Source organism: Ostrea edulis, chromosome 1 (genome assembly GCF_947568905.1).
Source record: "Ostrea edulis chromosome 1, xbOstEdul1.1, whole genome shotgun sequence".
NCBI classification, from domain to species: domain Eukaryota; kingdom Metazoa; phylum Mollusca; class Bivalvia; order Ostreida; family Ostreidae; genus Ostrea; species Ostrea edulis.
Genome location: NC_079164.1, coordinates 9442320 through 9460163, shown reverse-complemented (window position 1 = coordinate 9460163; position 17844 = coordinate 9442320). Strand labels below are relative to the sequence as shown.

General features: G+C 32.8%; 1 protein-coding gene across 8 annotated transcripts in view; it reads right to left on the bottom strand.

Annotated features, from left to right (window-relative positions):
* Positions 1-648: 648 nt before the first annotated feature.
* The window catches only part of LOC125664158 (atrial natriuretic peptide receptor 2-like), a 34822-nt gene continuing 17626 nt past the window's right edge, over positions 649-17844 (bottom strand). For all 8 annotated transcript variants that reach the window (XM_048896722.2, XM_048896724.2, XM_048896725.2 and 5 more), the window contains 10 exons: positions 17507-17602; positions 8062-8316; positions 7175-7302; positions 6833-7068; positions 6195-6333; positions 5220-5463; positions 4790-4910; positions 4274-4424; positions 2744-2856; positions 649-2577 (listed from right to left, as the gene is read on the bottom strand). In XM_048896722.2, coding sequence (XP_048752679.2) covers positions 1757-2577; positions 2744-2856; positions 4274-4424; positions 4790-4910; positions 5220-5463; positions 6195-6333; positions 6833-7068; positions 7175-7302; positions 8062-8316; positions 17507-17602 — 2304 coding nt within the window. In that variant the 3' untranslated portion in view covers positions 649-1756. The remainder of the gene's footprint in view (positions 2578-2743; positions 2857-4273; positions 4425-4789; positions 4911-5219; positions 5464-6194; positions 6334-6832; positions 7069-7174; positions 7303-8061; positions 8317-17506; positions 17603-17844) is intronic.

The window sequence follows — 17844 nt, the reverse complement described above, 5'->3', positions numbered from 1 at the left end:
AAATAAATCCCTTGTCATGTATCATTATAAAGAAATAAATCCCTTGTCATGTATCATTATAAAGAAAGAAATCCCTTGTCATGTATCCAAATAAGAAATAAATCCCTTGTCATGTATCATTATAAAGAAATAAATCCCTTGTCATGTATCCAAATAAGAAATAAATCCCTTGTAACCTATCATTATAAAGAAATAAATCCCTTGTAACCTATCATTATAAAGAAATAAATCCCTTGTAACCAATCATTATAAAGAAATAAATCCCCAAGCTTGTAACTTATCTTGACAAGAAATGAATCCCTTGTCATCTATCATAAGAAATGAATTGGAGGTTTAGGTGCATGCAAAAATTGATCAGAAGCCATAACTAGTTGCAAAATTTTATTTAACACATTTTCAAATTTTTGGGAAAATAACATGATGTCACGACACACAAGTTCATAACGAGGGACGGGTAGTAGACATCTTTTTCATGATTTGTGGGAAATTCTAGAAAATTTACACAGCTGATTGATACCTAAGGAATGTGCCTCCACTTTGCTTATAACTTTAACATGCACCACTGTTAATTACTGGCAGTGTTAATTAAGAGTCTGTAAAAATTACCAACAAAATTATCTGATGGAGAAAATATTTCCAAAGACAAAACACACAAAAACAGTTTATTGTAGGTATTAATAGGATGATAAATGTACACACAGTGACAATGATGGAATAAATCAGACTTATTGCTTGTCATGATGAGAAATTGTGAAGTTAACTGGTCCATGTACATCAGAACAAAGAATCAAAACAACAAAAGTCCCTGACACATTAAGTATCTTTAGTAAAGCTTACTGTATAAAACTTACAATAAATCAGGAAATCACCTAGGGGACTGCAATACTCGGAGATTCTGAAACCAAACATACATTTGTATACTGTCATTCTCATCATTACATGAAAGCATTGTCTTTTCACGACATCATCATTGCAATCATTTTGATGTAAATGAATTCATGCCATATGAGTATGAGAAATGTTTGTACATTTACATAAGTCATCCCTGCATATTACTAAATGTATAGTTTAAGGCTTGGATAATTTATCTTTTGATTCTTCAGCTAAAATTTTAATGTGAAGTTTATTTTTATTCATTTTCACCCCCCTGAAGCATTTTGGACTTCCATCAACTGTCAAAATTCTAAAAAAAAAAAAAAAAAAAAAAAAAAAAATCGGTAGAAATATTCTATATCATTCATTATATTCTAATATTATTTATGATCAATGTTTTCTTTCCATTTATTAAAGAGTATGCATACATACATTATTTTAGCAACTTTTAACATCCTTAAACTTTGTGTCTAAAATTGAATTTCAAGTTACCTCCCTTATCAGAATATCTGGAACTGATATGATAGAGCTTAAGAATCAAAGATTTTTTTTCTTAGCCTTAGTATGTACACGTAAGATTTCATCAAATGTTGTATCCCTGACAAATACAATCAATTCAAATGACATGACGTAAAACTGGTCATGAACGTCCCGCTGTCGAGACGACGGAATTATCACAGGTTTTGGAGACAATGTCCTCTGAGGGAGGAGATTAAGCACCATTTATTTCTTCAGTCTAAGGCTGATAGGCACATGATAAATTAATGTGGGCAAGCTGCTATGTTATGTAGGAACACTGAATGCTATGTACAAAATGGAATATCGGGGGAAAGGGGGGGGGGACTTGAATGCAGTTCTTTTTGAGACAAATTTTGATTGACAATCATAGTGACGTAATTGTTTGACAAAACTCGAATGTCAGGTTTTGAACAATCTCTTTGGAATTGTCACTGAAATAATCACTTGTGGTGTCTGTTCGTTCCCCGGCGGTGGGATATGTATCCCCCAGTGAAATGCTAGGCTCCATTTGAATGAGTTCCCTCTGGAGTTCCAGAGAATGACGATGAGATTTCACCAAGGTATTAGAGGGACTTTCGTCATGGATTTCAAAATATTCATGATTTTTCTGACTAGGTTGAGGGGAGCTAATGCTGTTGCTTCTGGGGCGACCCAGAATGGCGGGCACAAACGTCTTGATGGTGTACTTGGAGGGGGTCTTGCCCCCTTGGCTGGCTCCACTGAGTCTCTTGCCATCATTGGAGGCAGTAGATAAGCGATTTAACAGAGTTGTGAGGTTCAAGGAATGGGATTTGGTGATAGTATTATGCTGTGATGATGTCAGAAGCTCTGTGTCTTCCGTGTCCTCCACACTTGTTGTGGGGGCATCTAAGCAGGGGAGGAGGAAGTCGGGGTGCTTCAGCAGCTGGTCAATGACCTCACAGGTGTTAGGTCTGTCGCAGGGCTCGTAGGCTAGACAACTGTAAATAAATGTACACAGGTCCTCTGAACACTGTCGAGGTAGCATCAGACGGGATCCAGAGCGGACAAACTCCACTACTTGGCTGTTGGACAGACCTTGATAAGGAAAACTTCCAAATGTCACAATCTCATACAGTAACACTCCATAACTCCACATATCTGATTTAGCCGTGAAGAGGCCGTCCGATAAACTCTCTGGGGACATCCATCTGACTGGGAGCATGCCTACAGCGAAGGACAGAGAAAGTCAGGTTCACATATACAAACAAAACACCACACAATGTTTTCTTCCCTTTATAATAATGTAAAAAAAATAAAACAATTTTGAATTCCCAATAGGGAATACATCATTCTGTGGGTCATTCTAAATCTAGGATAAGTGTAGGGGTACCTTTCTTTGTAAATCTGTAGTAATCGGATTCGATGATTGGACGAGTCATTCCAAAGTCTCCAATCTTCACTCGACCGCTGGAGTGAATCAAACAATTCCTACAGGCCAGATCTCTACGAAACAGATCAAAACCATAAAAAAATCTGTACAGCCATAGCAACAACATTATACAACATATAGAAATCTGTACAGCCATAGCAACAACATAAAGAAATCTGTACAGCCATAGCAACAACATTATACAACAAAGAAATCTGTACAGCCATAGCAACAGCATTATACAACATATAGAAATCTGTACAGCCATAGCAACAACATTATACAACATAAAGAAATCTGTACAGCCATAGCAACAGCATTATACAACAAAGAAATCTGTACAGCCATAGCAACAACATTATACAACATACAGAAATCTGTACAGCCATAGCAACAACATTATACAACAAAAAGAAATCTGTACAGCCATAGCAACAACATTATACAACATATAGAAATCTGTACAGCCATAGCAACAACATAAAGAAATCTGTACAGCCATAGCAACAACATTATACAACAAAGAAATCTGTACAGCCATAGCAACAGCATTATACAACATATAGAAATCTGTACAGCCATAGCAACAACATTATACAACATAAAGAAATCTGTACAGCCATAGCAACAGCATTATACAACAAAGAAATCTGTACAGCCATAGCAACAACATTATACAACATACAGAAATCTGTACAGCCATAGCAACAACATTATACAACAAAAAGAAATCTGTACAGCCATAGCAACAACATTATACAACAAAAAGAAATCTGTACAGCCATAGCAACAACATTATACAACAGAGAGAAATCTGTACAGCCATAGCAACAGCATTATACAACAAAAAGAAATCTGTACAGCCATAGCAACAACATTATACAACAAAAAGAAATCTGTACAGCCATAGCAACAACATTATACAACAAAAAGAAATCTGTACAGCCATAGCAACAACATCATACAACATATAGAAATCTGTACAGCCATAGCAACAACATTATACAACAAAAAGAAATCTGTACAGCCATAGCAACAACATTATACAACATATAGAAATCTGTACAGCCATAGCAACAACATTATATAACACAAAGAAATCTGTACAGCCATAGCAACAACATTATACAGCACAAAGAAATATGTGAGGAAAAAAATATTACACCTTTAAAATATGAAGTACGTTTTTTTTCTGTATAATTTCAGTATTCTTGCATAATAAAACCATGGCGATACATATATAATCATATGTTTGTAATTATTTTACACCATGGCGTCTCAGAAATACATGGAAAGCATTCTATTGAAATATGCCCCTTTATCTTTTTATGTGTGTGTGTGTTGATTTTTTTTTTTTACCCATTTTTGAAAGTTTTAATTCGACCTTACATTCTCTTTACATATAACTTACAAAGTATGCAAATAAGACCCCCACCCCTGCGAAGTATAAGTATGTGGAAGAGTTGTAAAGAGTTCAGAAGATTGCTTTACCTGTGCACGTATTTTAAGTCATGGATATAGCGGAGGCCACAGGAGATATCTAAAGCCATCATGGTCAGTCTCTCCGGCCGGATTTCGTCCGCTTCCTTACACTCCAGGCCCACTAGGTTTCGACGGGACAGCAGGTAAGTCTTCAAATCACCTGTAAAAACATAGCCGAGTTCATCACACTCACTACATCAGAAAAGTTCATATACAAAACATAGCCGAGTTCATCACACTCACTACATCAGAAAAGTTCATATACAAAACATAGCCGAGTTCATCACACTCACTACATCAGAAAAGTTCATATACAAAACATAGCCGAGTTCATCACACTCGCTACATCAGAAAAGTTCATATACAAAACATAGCCGAGTTCATCACACTCACTACATCAGAAAAGTTCATATACAATTGTGAAAAGACTGCAATTGTTAATTACTCTAATACATGTAAAAATAATATAGAAAACACCTGTACATTCATGTATTTACCGAAATCTCTAGACAGAGCCGACCTTACCGTACAGGTGAAATTCCATGATGGCCATGAACGGCTCCCCTCGAGTGCACACTCCCAGTAGTTGTACGATGTTTGGATGGTGAAATCTCTTCATAATCTCTGCTTCACTCAGGAAGTCAATCTGTTATTGAGGTCAAACGTCCAGTTAATATCAATCTGTTATTTTGGTCATACGTCCAGTTAAAATCAATCTGTTATTTTGGTCACAAGTCCAGTTAATATCAATCTATTATTGAGGTCATACTTCCAGTTTAAATTATATCTTTCTTAAAACTGTTGGATATATACTGTATTTTCAAATTTACTTAAATTCATTGTCACATAATTCAAAAATATTCATTAAAACATATCTCTTTTAAAATAGGACAAATTAACTGTCAATAGGTTACTTAACCAGTCTGAGAGTATTTTATAAGTTTTGCTAGCTGACCTTTTCCTCCACCCTTGATCCAATCTTCAGTGTTTTCACCGCGACAGCTACCCACAATTCGTTGTCCTGATAGGCTTCCCCACCATACACGGTACCAAACGCCCCCTCCCCAAGCTTCCTGTTCAGAACCACTTTGTCCCTGGGCATCTCCCACTCATCTAGAGTAAAACATTTGGCAAAGTCATTGGGCAGCAGACCTAGCTCCTTCATACGGTCATGTGTGCTGCGCATCTTTACATCATACCTAAAAATAAACATAGGGAGGGGTCCGTTACTTGTAATCAATTTCTAAAATCAGGGTCATTCATAGTCAATTGATAAAATCGGGGTCATTCATAATCAATTGATAAATCGGGGTCACTTGTAATCAATTGATAAAATCAGGGTCATTCGTAATTAATTGATAAAATCAGGGTCACTCGTAATCAATTGATAAAATCGGGGTCATAATCAATTGATAAAATTGGGGTAATTTGTAATCAATTGATAAAATCAGGGTCACTCGTAATCAATTGATAAAATTGGGGTCACTTGCCTGTGTGTTGACTCTATGACTATAAACTGAGCAAATAGATTTCTAATCCACAGAATGCTGATATTTGAAAGTCAATAAAATTCATGATGAAATTAGATTTTAAATATGATTCCAAATATTGATAATTAGTTTTAGAAGTCAGGAATATATATATATATCTAATTTTTATATTTATTTGAGTCTATATCATAGAGACGGACGTTGATGTAATACAATATACACTGAAAAGGCCATGGCACTGCTGGTTATTTAAAACTCAGATTTTCGACACAGCATGCGACTTTATCAAAAGACATATATTACATAACAAATTACTTGCATAAATTTCTTATTGGTTTTGTATCTTTTCAGATCCGACACTTTCAGAAAGTAGGGTTGGATTTTGTGCTTTCATATAGATAAATCTACAGTCTACAGGTACAAATAGGAACAAGTCTGACCTGTATTTAATGAAGACGATGACAACCAGCACCAGGACAATGAGGAAAGCGAACCCGATGATATTAGCGATGATGATAGCCATCTCACAGGTCACTCCAAAAAACTGCCGCAGGTTCTCAATCACACAATGCTCACTCCCTGGAATAGAAAACAAGTCCCACCTTACAGATCAATCAAATTAGGAAGAGAAAACAAGCCCCGCCTTTACAGATCAATCAAATATTAGCTCCGCCTTACAGATCAATCAAACACTAGATATACCTTAATCCATGGTAATGTTGAAGTCTGTGGATTTTTTTCTCTGTTTACAAAACTTGAGCAGTTTTATTACAAATATTTAATTTACTTTTATTTAGATGAGAAAAAAAAGTCTGATTCATTGATCACCATGATTAAACAAAAATACTGTAGTATTCTTTTGTATTGCAGAGTATTTTGAGTGACCAATATAAACTTCATTTTATCAAGTGAAAAAAATTTCAGATTGCAGGCCTTGCAAATGTTGGGGTACCTTAGACAGGTACTGGTATATTAGATGCAGATTGTAAATTATTAAGGGTACGCAGACATTCGGAGGGTACATTTAACTTCTCAATGGCTATAAATGCATGTGTCTCTTGGACTTTATTTTACAAACCTCTCTGCCCATCAGTGGGAGCTTCTCCAGTAGAAGTCAGCCATTTAATTTTGGACACGTCAAGGTGGAGTTTTCCCCCTTTGAGTGCAGTTCCTGGTTTGTAAGAACCAATCACACAGGTTCCATTGTGGAAGAACTGCATCAAATTAATGTCACTGGGACGATCACTCCCCTCAAAACGCATCTCCCCTGAGGCTCCCCGGAAGTTTGTCCTTGCAATATTGGCCACTAGACGCCTGTAAGTACAGATAGATAGGGTATGTAGACTCACTCAGTGATTCTCCGGTTTACAGGAACGTAAAGCAATGTTGCATGCGATCGAAATTTTTCTGATACACAAACCTTGTGTTTCTTTCTGAATGAAAATGTTTGACGGCACTCGGATCAGACTCCAGCAAGGAATGCAATGCCAGGGCATAAACCCACACCGCGTCGTACACAAAGCTTGCAAACGAACTCGATGTTACACCCTGAAAAAGATACAACCATTCTGTAAGTTATCAGATCTATATTCCAACATTATTTGGTTTTGAAATACATGTAACTTGATAGATATGCTTTGGTTCATTTGATAATAATTTAATTCACAATGACATCAAATCACACTAAACCACTATAGTTAATGTGTGACAATGAAGCCTCCACAGTTATTCTACTTTGTTAATTGTTGGGAAAACCAAAGAGAGTTCTAGGAAATGGGACATTACTGATTACAGTCCACTCCACTTATATTGAAGTCGGTGATATTGAACTATCTGTTATATTGAAGTTAAAATAAATCCCCCAGTAGCAATATTTGTGTAGTTCAGCATTGGTTATATTGGACTTTGGATATAATGAACACTTCAGGTCGATCCCCTGAATTTCATTATATCCGGAGTAGACTGTACATGGAACCCATAAAGAATTCACATCTAAATATAACATGAAAATAAAGATTAGGTGTTTATTTTTTGACATTTATTGTACAGCTGTTTGTGCCAGTTCTGACCGGTGTATACCTGTTTACTGATCTGTTCTGTACACAGCTGTTTGTACCAGTTCTGACCGGTGTATACCTGTTTACTGATCTGTTCTGTACACAGCTGTTTGTACCAGTTCTGACCGGTGTATACCTGTTTACTGATCTGTTCTGTGTACAGCTGTTTGTACCAGTTCTGACCGGTGTATACCTGTTTACTGATCTGTTCTGTGTACAGCTGTTTGTACCAGTTCTGACCGGTGTATACCTGTTTACTGATCTGTTCGGTGTACAGCTGTTTGTACCGTCCCACTGTCAGGTTTCCAATCACTAATGATTTAATGGAGCCAGAAAACACTTTGGACAGCATGAAATGTCCGTCCACAGCGTATCTCATCATTCCCGTGTCGCAGGGCACGGCGTCCTGGGGGTGGACTTGTTTGTTGTGGTAATCCACGTCCCACCAGTCATGTTCATACCAACCAGGGAGAAACCAAACATACCCCTCATGCCCAGTCATTCTCTGAAATAACATTCATTTCTGTAATTTTTAAAATATGTCATGAGATTTAACATAAAACAAAGACCAAATTCCAAATGGTGAAGAAAATTCCAGTTTCTTTCTTTTATGTTTTGACTGGAATAAGTAACTTGTGCATTAGGCTGGCAACCAAAGGCTCAATAGTGTCACTGTGATCCCACCTTTGTTTCCAGTTTGGCTTAAGTACCTATGTATAGTAACTGTCACATGTACCTATGTATAGTAACTATCACATGTACCTATGTATAGTAACTGTCACACATATCTATGTATAGTAACTATCACATGTATCTATGTATAGTAACTGTCACATGTACCTATGTATAGTAACTGTCACATGTATCTATGTATAGTAACTATCACATGTATCTATGTATAGTAACTGTCACATGTATATATGTATAGTAACTGTCACACATACCTATGTATAGTAACTGTCACATGTATCTATGTATAGTAACTATCACATGTATCTATGTATAGTAACTGTCACATGTATCTATGTATAGTAACTGTCACATGTATCTATGTATAGTAACTATCATATGTACCTATGTATAGTAACTGTCACATGTATCTATGTATAGTAACTGTCACATGTATCTATGTATAGTAACTGTCACATGTATCTATGTATAGTAACTGTCACATGTATCTATGTATAGTAACTATCACATGTATATATGTATAGTAACTGTCACATGTATCTATGTATAGTAACTATCACATGTACCTATGTATAGTAACTGTCACATGTATCTATATATAGTAACTATCACATGTATATATGTATAGTAACTGTCACATATATCTATGTATAGTAACTATCACACATATCTATGTATAGTAACTGTCACATGTATCTATGTATAGTAACTGTCACATGTACCTATGTATAGTAACTATCACACATATCTATGTATAGTAACTGTCACATGTATCTATGTATAGTAACTGTCACATGTATATATGTATAGTAACTGTCATGTGTATATATGTATAGTAACTGTCATGTGTATCTATGTATAGTAACTGTCACATGTATCTATGTATAGTAACTATCACATGTATCTATGTATAGTAACTGTCACATGTATATATGTATAGTAACTATCACATGTATCTATGTATAGTAACTATCACATGTATATATGTATAGTAACTATCACATGTATCTATGTATAGTAACTATCACATGTATCTATGTATAGTAACTGTCACATGTATCTATGTATAGTAACTATCACATGTATATATGTATAGTAACTGTCACATGTATCTATGTATAGTAACTATCACATGTACCTATGTATAGTAACTGTCACATGTATCTATATATAGTAACTATCACACATACCTATGTATAGTAACTGTCACATGTATCTATGTATAGTAACTGTCACATGTATCTATGTATAGTAACTATCACATGTACCTATGTATAGTAACTGTCACATGTATATATGTATAGAAACTGTCACATGTACCTATGTATAGTAACTATCACATGTATCTATGTATAGTAACTGTCACATGTATCTATGTATAGTAACTGTCACATGTATCTATGTATAGTAACTGTCACATGTATCTATGTATAGTAACTATCACATGTACCTATGTATAGTAACTATCACATGTGTCTATGTATAGTAACTGTCACATGTATCTATGTATAGTAACTATCACATGTATCTATGTATAGTAACTGTCACATGTATCTATGTATAGTAACTATCACATGTATCTATGTATAGTAACTATCACATGTATCTATGTATAGTAACTATCACATGTACCTATGTATAGTAACTGTCACATGTATCTATATATAGTAACTATCACATGTATCTATGTATAGTAACTATCACATGTACCTATGTATAGTAACTGTCACATGTATCTATATATAGTAACTATCACATGTATCTATGTATAGTAACTATCACATGTATCTATGTATAGTAACTGTCACATGTATCTATGTATAGTAACTATCACATGTATATATGTATAGTAACTATCACATGTATATATGTATAGTAACTATCACATGTATCTATGTATAGTAACTATCACATGTATCTATGTATAGTAACTGTCACATGTATCTATGTATAGTAACTATCACATGTATCTATGTATAGTAACTATCACATGTATCTATGTATAGTAACTATCACATGTACCTATGTATAGTAACTGTCACATGTATCTATGTATAGTAACTGTCACATGTATCTATGTATAGTAACTATCACATGTATATATGTATAGTAACTGTCACATGTATCTATGTATAGTAACTATCACATGTATCTATGTATAGTAACTATCACACATACCTATGTATAGTAACTATCACATGTATCTATGTATAGTAACTATCACATGTATCTATGTATAGTAACTGTCACATGTATCTATATATAGTAACTGTCACATGTATCTATGTATAGTAACTATCACATGTATATATGTATAGTAACTATCACATGTATATATGTATAGTAACTATCACACATATCTATGTATAGTAACTATCACATGTATCTATGTATAGTAACTGTCACATGTATATATGTATAGTAACTATCACACATATCTATGTATAGTAACTATCACACATATCTATGTATAGTAACTGTCATATGTATCTATGTATAGTAACTGTCACATGTATATATGTATAGTAACTGTCACATGTATCTATGTATAGTAACTATCACATGTATATATGTATAGTAACTATCACATGTATCTATGTATAGTAACTGTCACATGTATCTATGTATAGTAACTATCACACATATCTATGTATAGTAACTATCACATGTACCTATGTATAGTAACTATCACATGTGTCTATGTATAGTAACTGTCACATGTATCTATGTATAGTAACTGTCACATGTATCTATGTATAGTAACTGTCACATGTATCTATGTATAGTAACTATCACATGTATCTATGTATAGTAACTGTCATGTGTATCTATGTATAGTAACTGTCACATGTACCTATGTATAGTAACTGTCACATGTATCTATGTATAGTAACTGTCACATGTATATATGTATAGTAACTATCACATGTATCTATGTATAGTAACTATCACATGTATCTATGTATAGTAACTGTCACATGTGTCTATGTATAGTAACTATCACATGTATCTATGTATAGTAACTGTCACATGTATCTATGTATAGTAACTGTCACATGTATCTATGTATAGTAACTGTCACATGTATCTATATATAGTAACTGTCACATGTACCTATGTATAGTAACTGTCACATGTACCTATGTATAGTAACTGTCACATGTATCTATGTATAGTAACTGTCACATGTATATATGTATAGTAACTATCACATGTATCTATGTATAGTAACTGTCACATGTATCTATGTATAGTAACTGTCACATGTATCTATGTATAGTAACTGTCACATGTATCTATATATAGAAACTGTCACATGTATCTATGTATAGTAACTATCACATGTATCTATGTATAGTAACTGTCACATGTATCTATATATAGTAACTGTCACATGTACCTATGTATAGTAACTGTCACATGTACCTATGTATAGTAACTGTCACATGTATCTATGTATAGTAACTGTCACATGTATATATGTATAGTAACTATCACATGTATCTATGTATAGTAACTGTCACATGTATCTATGTATAGTAACTGTCACATGTATCTATGTATAGTAACTATCACATGTATCTATGTATAGTAACTATCACACATACCTATGTATAGTAACTATCACATGTATCTATGTATAGTAACTATCACATGTATCTATGTATAGTAACTATCACATGTATATATGTATAGTAACTGTCATATGTATCTATGTATAGTAACTGTCACATGTATCTATGTATAGTAACTATCACATGTATATATGTATAGTAACTGTCATATGTACCTATGTATAGTAACTGTCATATGTATCTATGTATAGTAACTGTCACATGTGTCTATGTATAGTAACTGTCACATGTATCTATGTATAGTAACTGTCATATGTACCTATGTATAGTAACTGTCACAGGTGTATATGTATAGTAACTATCACATGTATCTATGTATAGTAACTATCACATGTATCTATGTATAGTAACTGTCACATGTATCTATGTATAGTAACTGTCACATGTATCTATGTATAGTAACTGTCACATGTACCTATGTATAGTAACTATCACATGTATCTATGTATAGTAACTGTCACATGTATCTATGTATAGTAACTGTCACATGTATCTATGTATAGTAACTATCACATGTATATATGTATAGTAACTGTCACATGTATCTATGTATAGTAACTATCACATGTATCTATGTATAGTAACTATCACACATATCTATGTATAGTAACTGTCACATGTATATATGTATAGTAACTGTCACATGTGTCTATGTATAGTAACTATCACATGTATATATGTATAGTAACTATCACATGTATCTATGTATAGTAACTATCACATGTATCTATGTATAGTAACTGTCACATGTATCTATGTATAGTAACTGTCACATGTATCTATGTATAGTAACTGTCATGTGTATCTATGTATAGTAACTGTCACATGTATCTATGTATAGTAACTGTCACATGTATCTATGTATAGTAACTGTCACATGTATCTATGTATAGTAACTGTCACATGTATCTATGTATAGTAACTGTCACATGTATCTATGTATAGTAACTGTCACATGTATCTATGTATAGTAACTGTCATGTGTATCTATGTATAGTAACTGTCACATGTATCTATGTATAGTAACTGTCACACATATCTATGTATAGTAACTATCACATGTGTCTATGTATAGTAACTGTCACATGTATCTATGTATAGTAACTGTCACATGTACCTATGTATAGTAACTGTCACATGTATCTATGTATAGTAACTGTCACATGTACCTATGTATAGTAACTATCACACATATCTATGTATAGTAACTGTCACATGTATCTATGTATAGTAACTATCACATGTATCTATGTATAGTAACTGTCACATGTATCTATGTATAGTAACTGTCACATGTATCTATGTATAGTAACTGTCACATGTATATATGTATAGTAACTGTCATGTGTATCTATGTATAGTAACTGTCACATGTATCTATGTATAGTAACTATCACATGTATCTATGTATAGTAACTATCACATGTATATATGTATAGTAACTGTCACATGTATCTATGTATAGTAACTGTCACATGTACCTATGTATAGTAACTATCACACATATCTATGTATAGTAACTGTCACACATATCTATGTATAGTAACTGTCACATGTATCTATGTATAGTAACTGTCACACATATCTATGTATAGTAACTGTCACACATATCTATGTATAGTAACTGTCACACATATCTATATATAGTAACTGTCACATGTACCTATATATAGTAACTGTCACATGTATCTATGTATAGTAACTGTCACATGTATCTATATATAGTAACTGTCACATGTATCTATGTATAGTAACTGTCACATGTATCATGTATCTATATATAGTAACTGTCACATGTACCTATGTATAGTAACTATCACATGTATCTATGTATAGTAACTGTCACATGTATCTATGTATAGTAACTATCACATGTATATATGTATAGTAACTGTCATATGTATCTATGTATAGTAACTGTCACATGTATCTATGTATAGTAACTATCACATGTATATATGTATAGTAACTGTCATATGTATATATGTATAGTAACTGTCATGTGTATCTATGTATAGTAACTGTCACATGTATCTATGTATAGTAACTGTCACATGTATCTATGTATAGTAACTATCACATGTATCTATGTATAGTAACTATCACACATACCTATGTATAGTAACTATCACATGTATCTATGTATAGTAACTATCACATGTATATATGTATAGTAACTATCACATGTATATATGTATAGTAACTGTCATATGTATCTATGTATAGTAACTATCACATGTATATATGTATAGTAACTGTCATGTGTATCTATGTATAGTAACTATCACATGTATATATGTATAGTAACTATCACATGTATCTATGTATAGTAACTATCACATGTATATATGTATAGTAACTATCACATGTATATATGTATAGTAACTGTCATGTGTATCTATGTATAGTAACTATCACATGTATATATGTATAGTAACTATCACATGTATCTATGTATAGTAACTATCACATGTATCTATGTATAGTAACTATCACATGTATATATGTATAGTAACTATCACATGTATATATGTATAGTAACTGTCATGTGTATATATGTATAGTAACTATCACATGTATATATGTATAGTAACTATCACATGTATCTATGTATAGTAACTATCACATGTATATATGTATAGTAACTATCACATGTATATATGTATAGTAACTGTCATATGTATCTATGTATAGTAACTATCACATGTATATATGTATAGTAACTGTCACATGTATCTATGTATAGTAACTGTCACATGTACCTATGTATAGTAACTATCACACATATCTATGTATAGTAACTGTCACACATATCTATGTATAGTAACTGTCACATGTATCTATGTATAGTAACTGTCACACATATCTATGTATAGTAACTGTCACACATATCTATGTATAGTAACTGTCACACATATCTATATATAGTAACTGTCACATGTACCTATATATAGTAACTGTCACATGTATCTATGTATAGTAACTGTCACATGTATCTATATATAGTAACTGTCACATGTATCTATGTATAGTAACTGTCACATGTATCATGTATCTATATATAGTAACTGTCACATGTACCTATGTATAGTAACTATCACATGTATCTATGTATAGTAACTGTCACATGTGTCTATGTATAGTAACTGTCACATGTACCTATGTATAGTAACTGTCACATGTATATATGTATAGTAACTGTCACATGTATCTATGTATAGTAACTGTCACACATATCTATGTATAGTAACTATCACACATATCTATGTATAGTAACTGTCACATGTATCTATGTATAGTAACTATCACATGTATCTATGTATAGTAACTATCACATGTACCTATGTATAGTAACTGTCATATGTATCTATATATAGTAACTGTCACATGTATCTATGTATAGTAACTGTCACATGTACCTATGTATAGTAACTGTCACATGTATCTATGTATAGTAACTGTCACATGTACCTATGTATAGTAACTGTCACATGTATATATGTATAGTAACTGTCACATGTATCTATGTATAGTAACTGTCACACATATCTATGTATAGTAACTATCACACATATCTATGTATAGTAACTGTCACATGTATCTATGTATAGTAACTATCACATGTATCTATGTATAGTAACTATCACATGTATATATGTATAGTAACTGTCACATGTATCTATGTATAGTAACTATCACATGTATATATGTATAGTAACTATCACATGTATATATGTATAGTAACTATCACATGTATATATGTATAGTAACTGTCATATGTATCTATATATAGTAACTGTCACATGTATCTATGTATAGTAACTGTCACATGTACCTATGTATAGTAACTGTCACATGTACCTATGTATAGTAACTGTCACATGTATCTATGTATAGTAACTGTCACATGTATCTATGTATAGTAACTATCACATGTACCTATGTATAGTAACTGTCACATGTATCTATGTATAGTAACTGTCACATGTATCTATGTATAGTAACTATCACATGTACCTATGTATAGTAACTGTCATATGTATCTATATATAGTAACTGTCACATGTATCTATATATAGTAACTGTCACATGTATCTATGTATAGTAACTATCACATGTATCTATGTATAGTAACTGTCACATGTATCTATGTATAGTAACTGTCACATGTATCTATGTATAGTAACTGTCACATGTGTCTATGTATAATAACTGTCACATGTATCTATGTATAGTAACTATCACATGTATCTATGTATAGTAACTATCACATGTATCTATGTATAGTAACTATCACATGTATATATGTATAGTAACTGTCACATGTATCTATGTATAGTAACTATCACATGTATATATGTATAGTAACTGTCATGTGTATCTATGTATAGTAACTATCACATGTATCTATGTATAGTAACTATCACATGTATCTATATATAGTAACTGTCACATGTATCTATGTATAGTAACTATCACATGTATCTATGTATAGTAACTATCACATGTATATATGTATAGTAACTGTCATATGTATCTATGTATAGTAACTGTCATATGTATCTATATATAGTAACTGTCACATGTATCTATGTATAGTAACTGTCACATGTATCTATGTATAGTAACTGTCACATGTATCTATGTATAGTAACTATCACATGTATCTATGTATAGTAACTATCACATGTATCTATGTATAGTAACTGTCACATGTATCTATGTATAGTAACTGTCACATGTATCTATGTATAGTAACTATCACATGTATATATGTATAGTAACTGTCACATGTATCTATGTATAGTAACTGTCACATGTATCTATGTATAGTAACTATCACATGTATCTATGTATAGTAACTGTCACATGTATCTATGTATAGTAACTATCACATGTATCTATGTATAGTAACTGTCACATGTATATATGTATAGTAACTGTCACATGTATATATGTATAGTAACTGTCACATGTATCTATGTATAGTAACTGTCACATGTATCTATGTATAGTAACTGTCACATGTATATATGTATAGTAACTGTCACATGTATCTATGTATAGTAACTATCACATGTATCTATGTATAGTAACTATCACATGTACCTATGTATAGTAACTATCACACATATCTATGTATAGTAACTGTCACATGTATCTATGTATAGTAACTATCACATGTATATATGTATAGTAACTGTCACATGGGCGAGAACTTGTGGGGGCCATTAAAATCAAACCTTCATTAATTTCGGTTGTACTACTCCATGGAGATTGAAAGTCACACCTTATTCTATCATGAGAGAGAGAGAGAGAGAGAGAGAGAGAGAGAGAGAGAGAGAGAGAGAGAGAGAGAGAGATTGTTACCTGTTTGTAAGCTTCACACATGACAAGTCTGGCTGTGGATGGGAAGAAGTCAGCGATGATAATTCTGGCATTGGCTGATCTTAAGTCAGCAAACACCTGAGAAAGTAAACTCGTACAAAAAACTGCTCTTGGTTAGGTTACAAAATGCCATTAACAGAGTACAGCGTATACCTGGCAAATCAATGTTTATTCTTCTCTATATAGTGAAGAAGTATGTAAACATAAGATAGATGCTTGTCTGACATTAAAAAAATTCTAACAACCTGGGAGAAGACAGTGTTGTAACAACCTGAGAGAAGACAGTGTTGTAACAACCTGAGAGAAGACAGTGTTGTAAC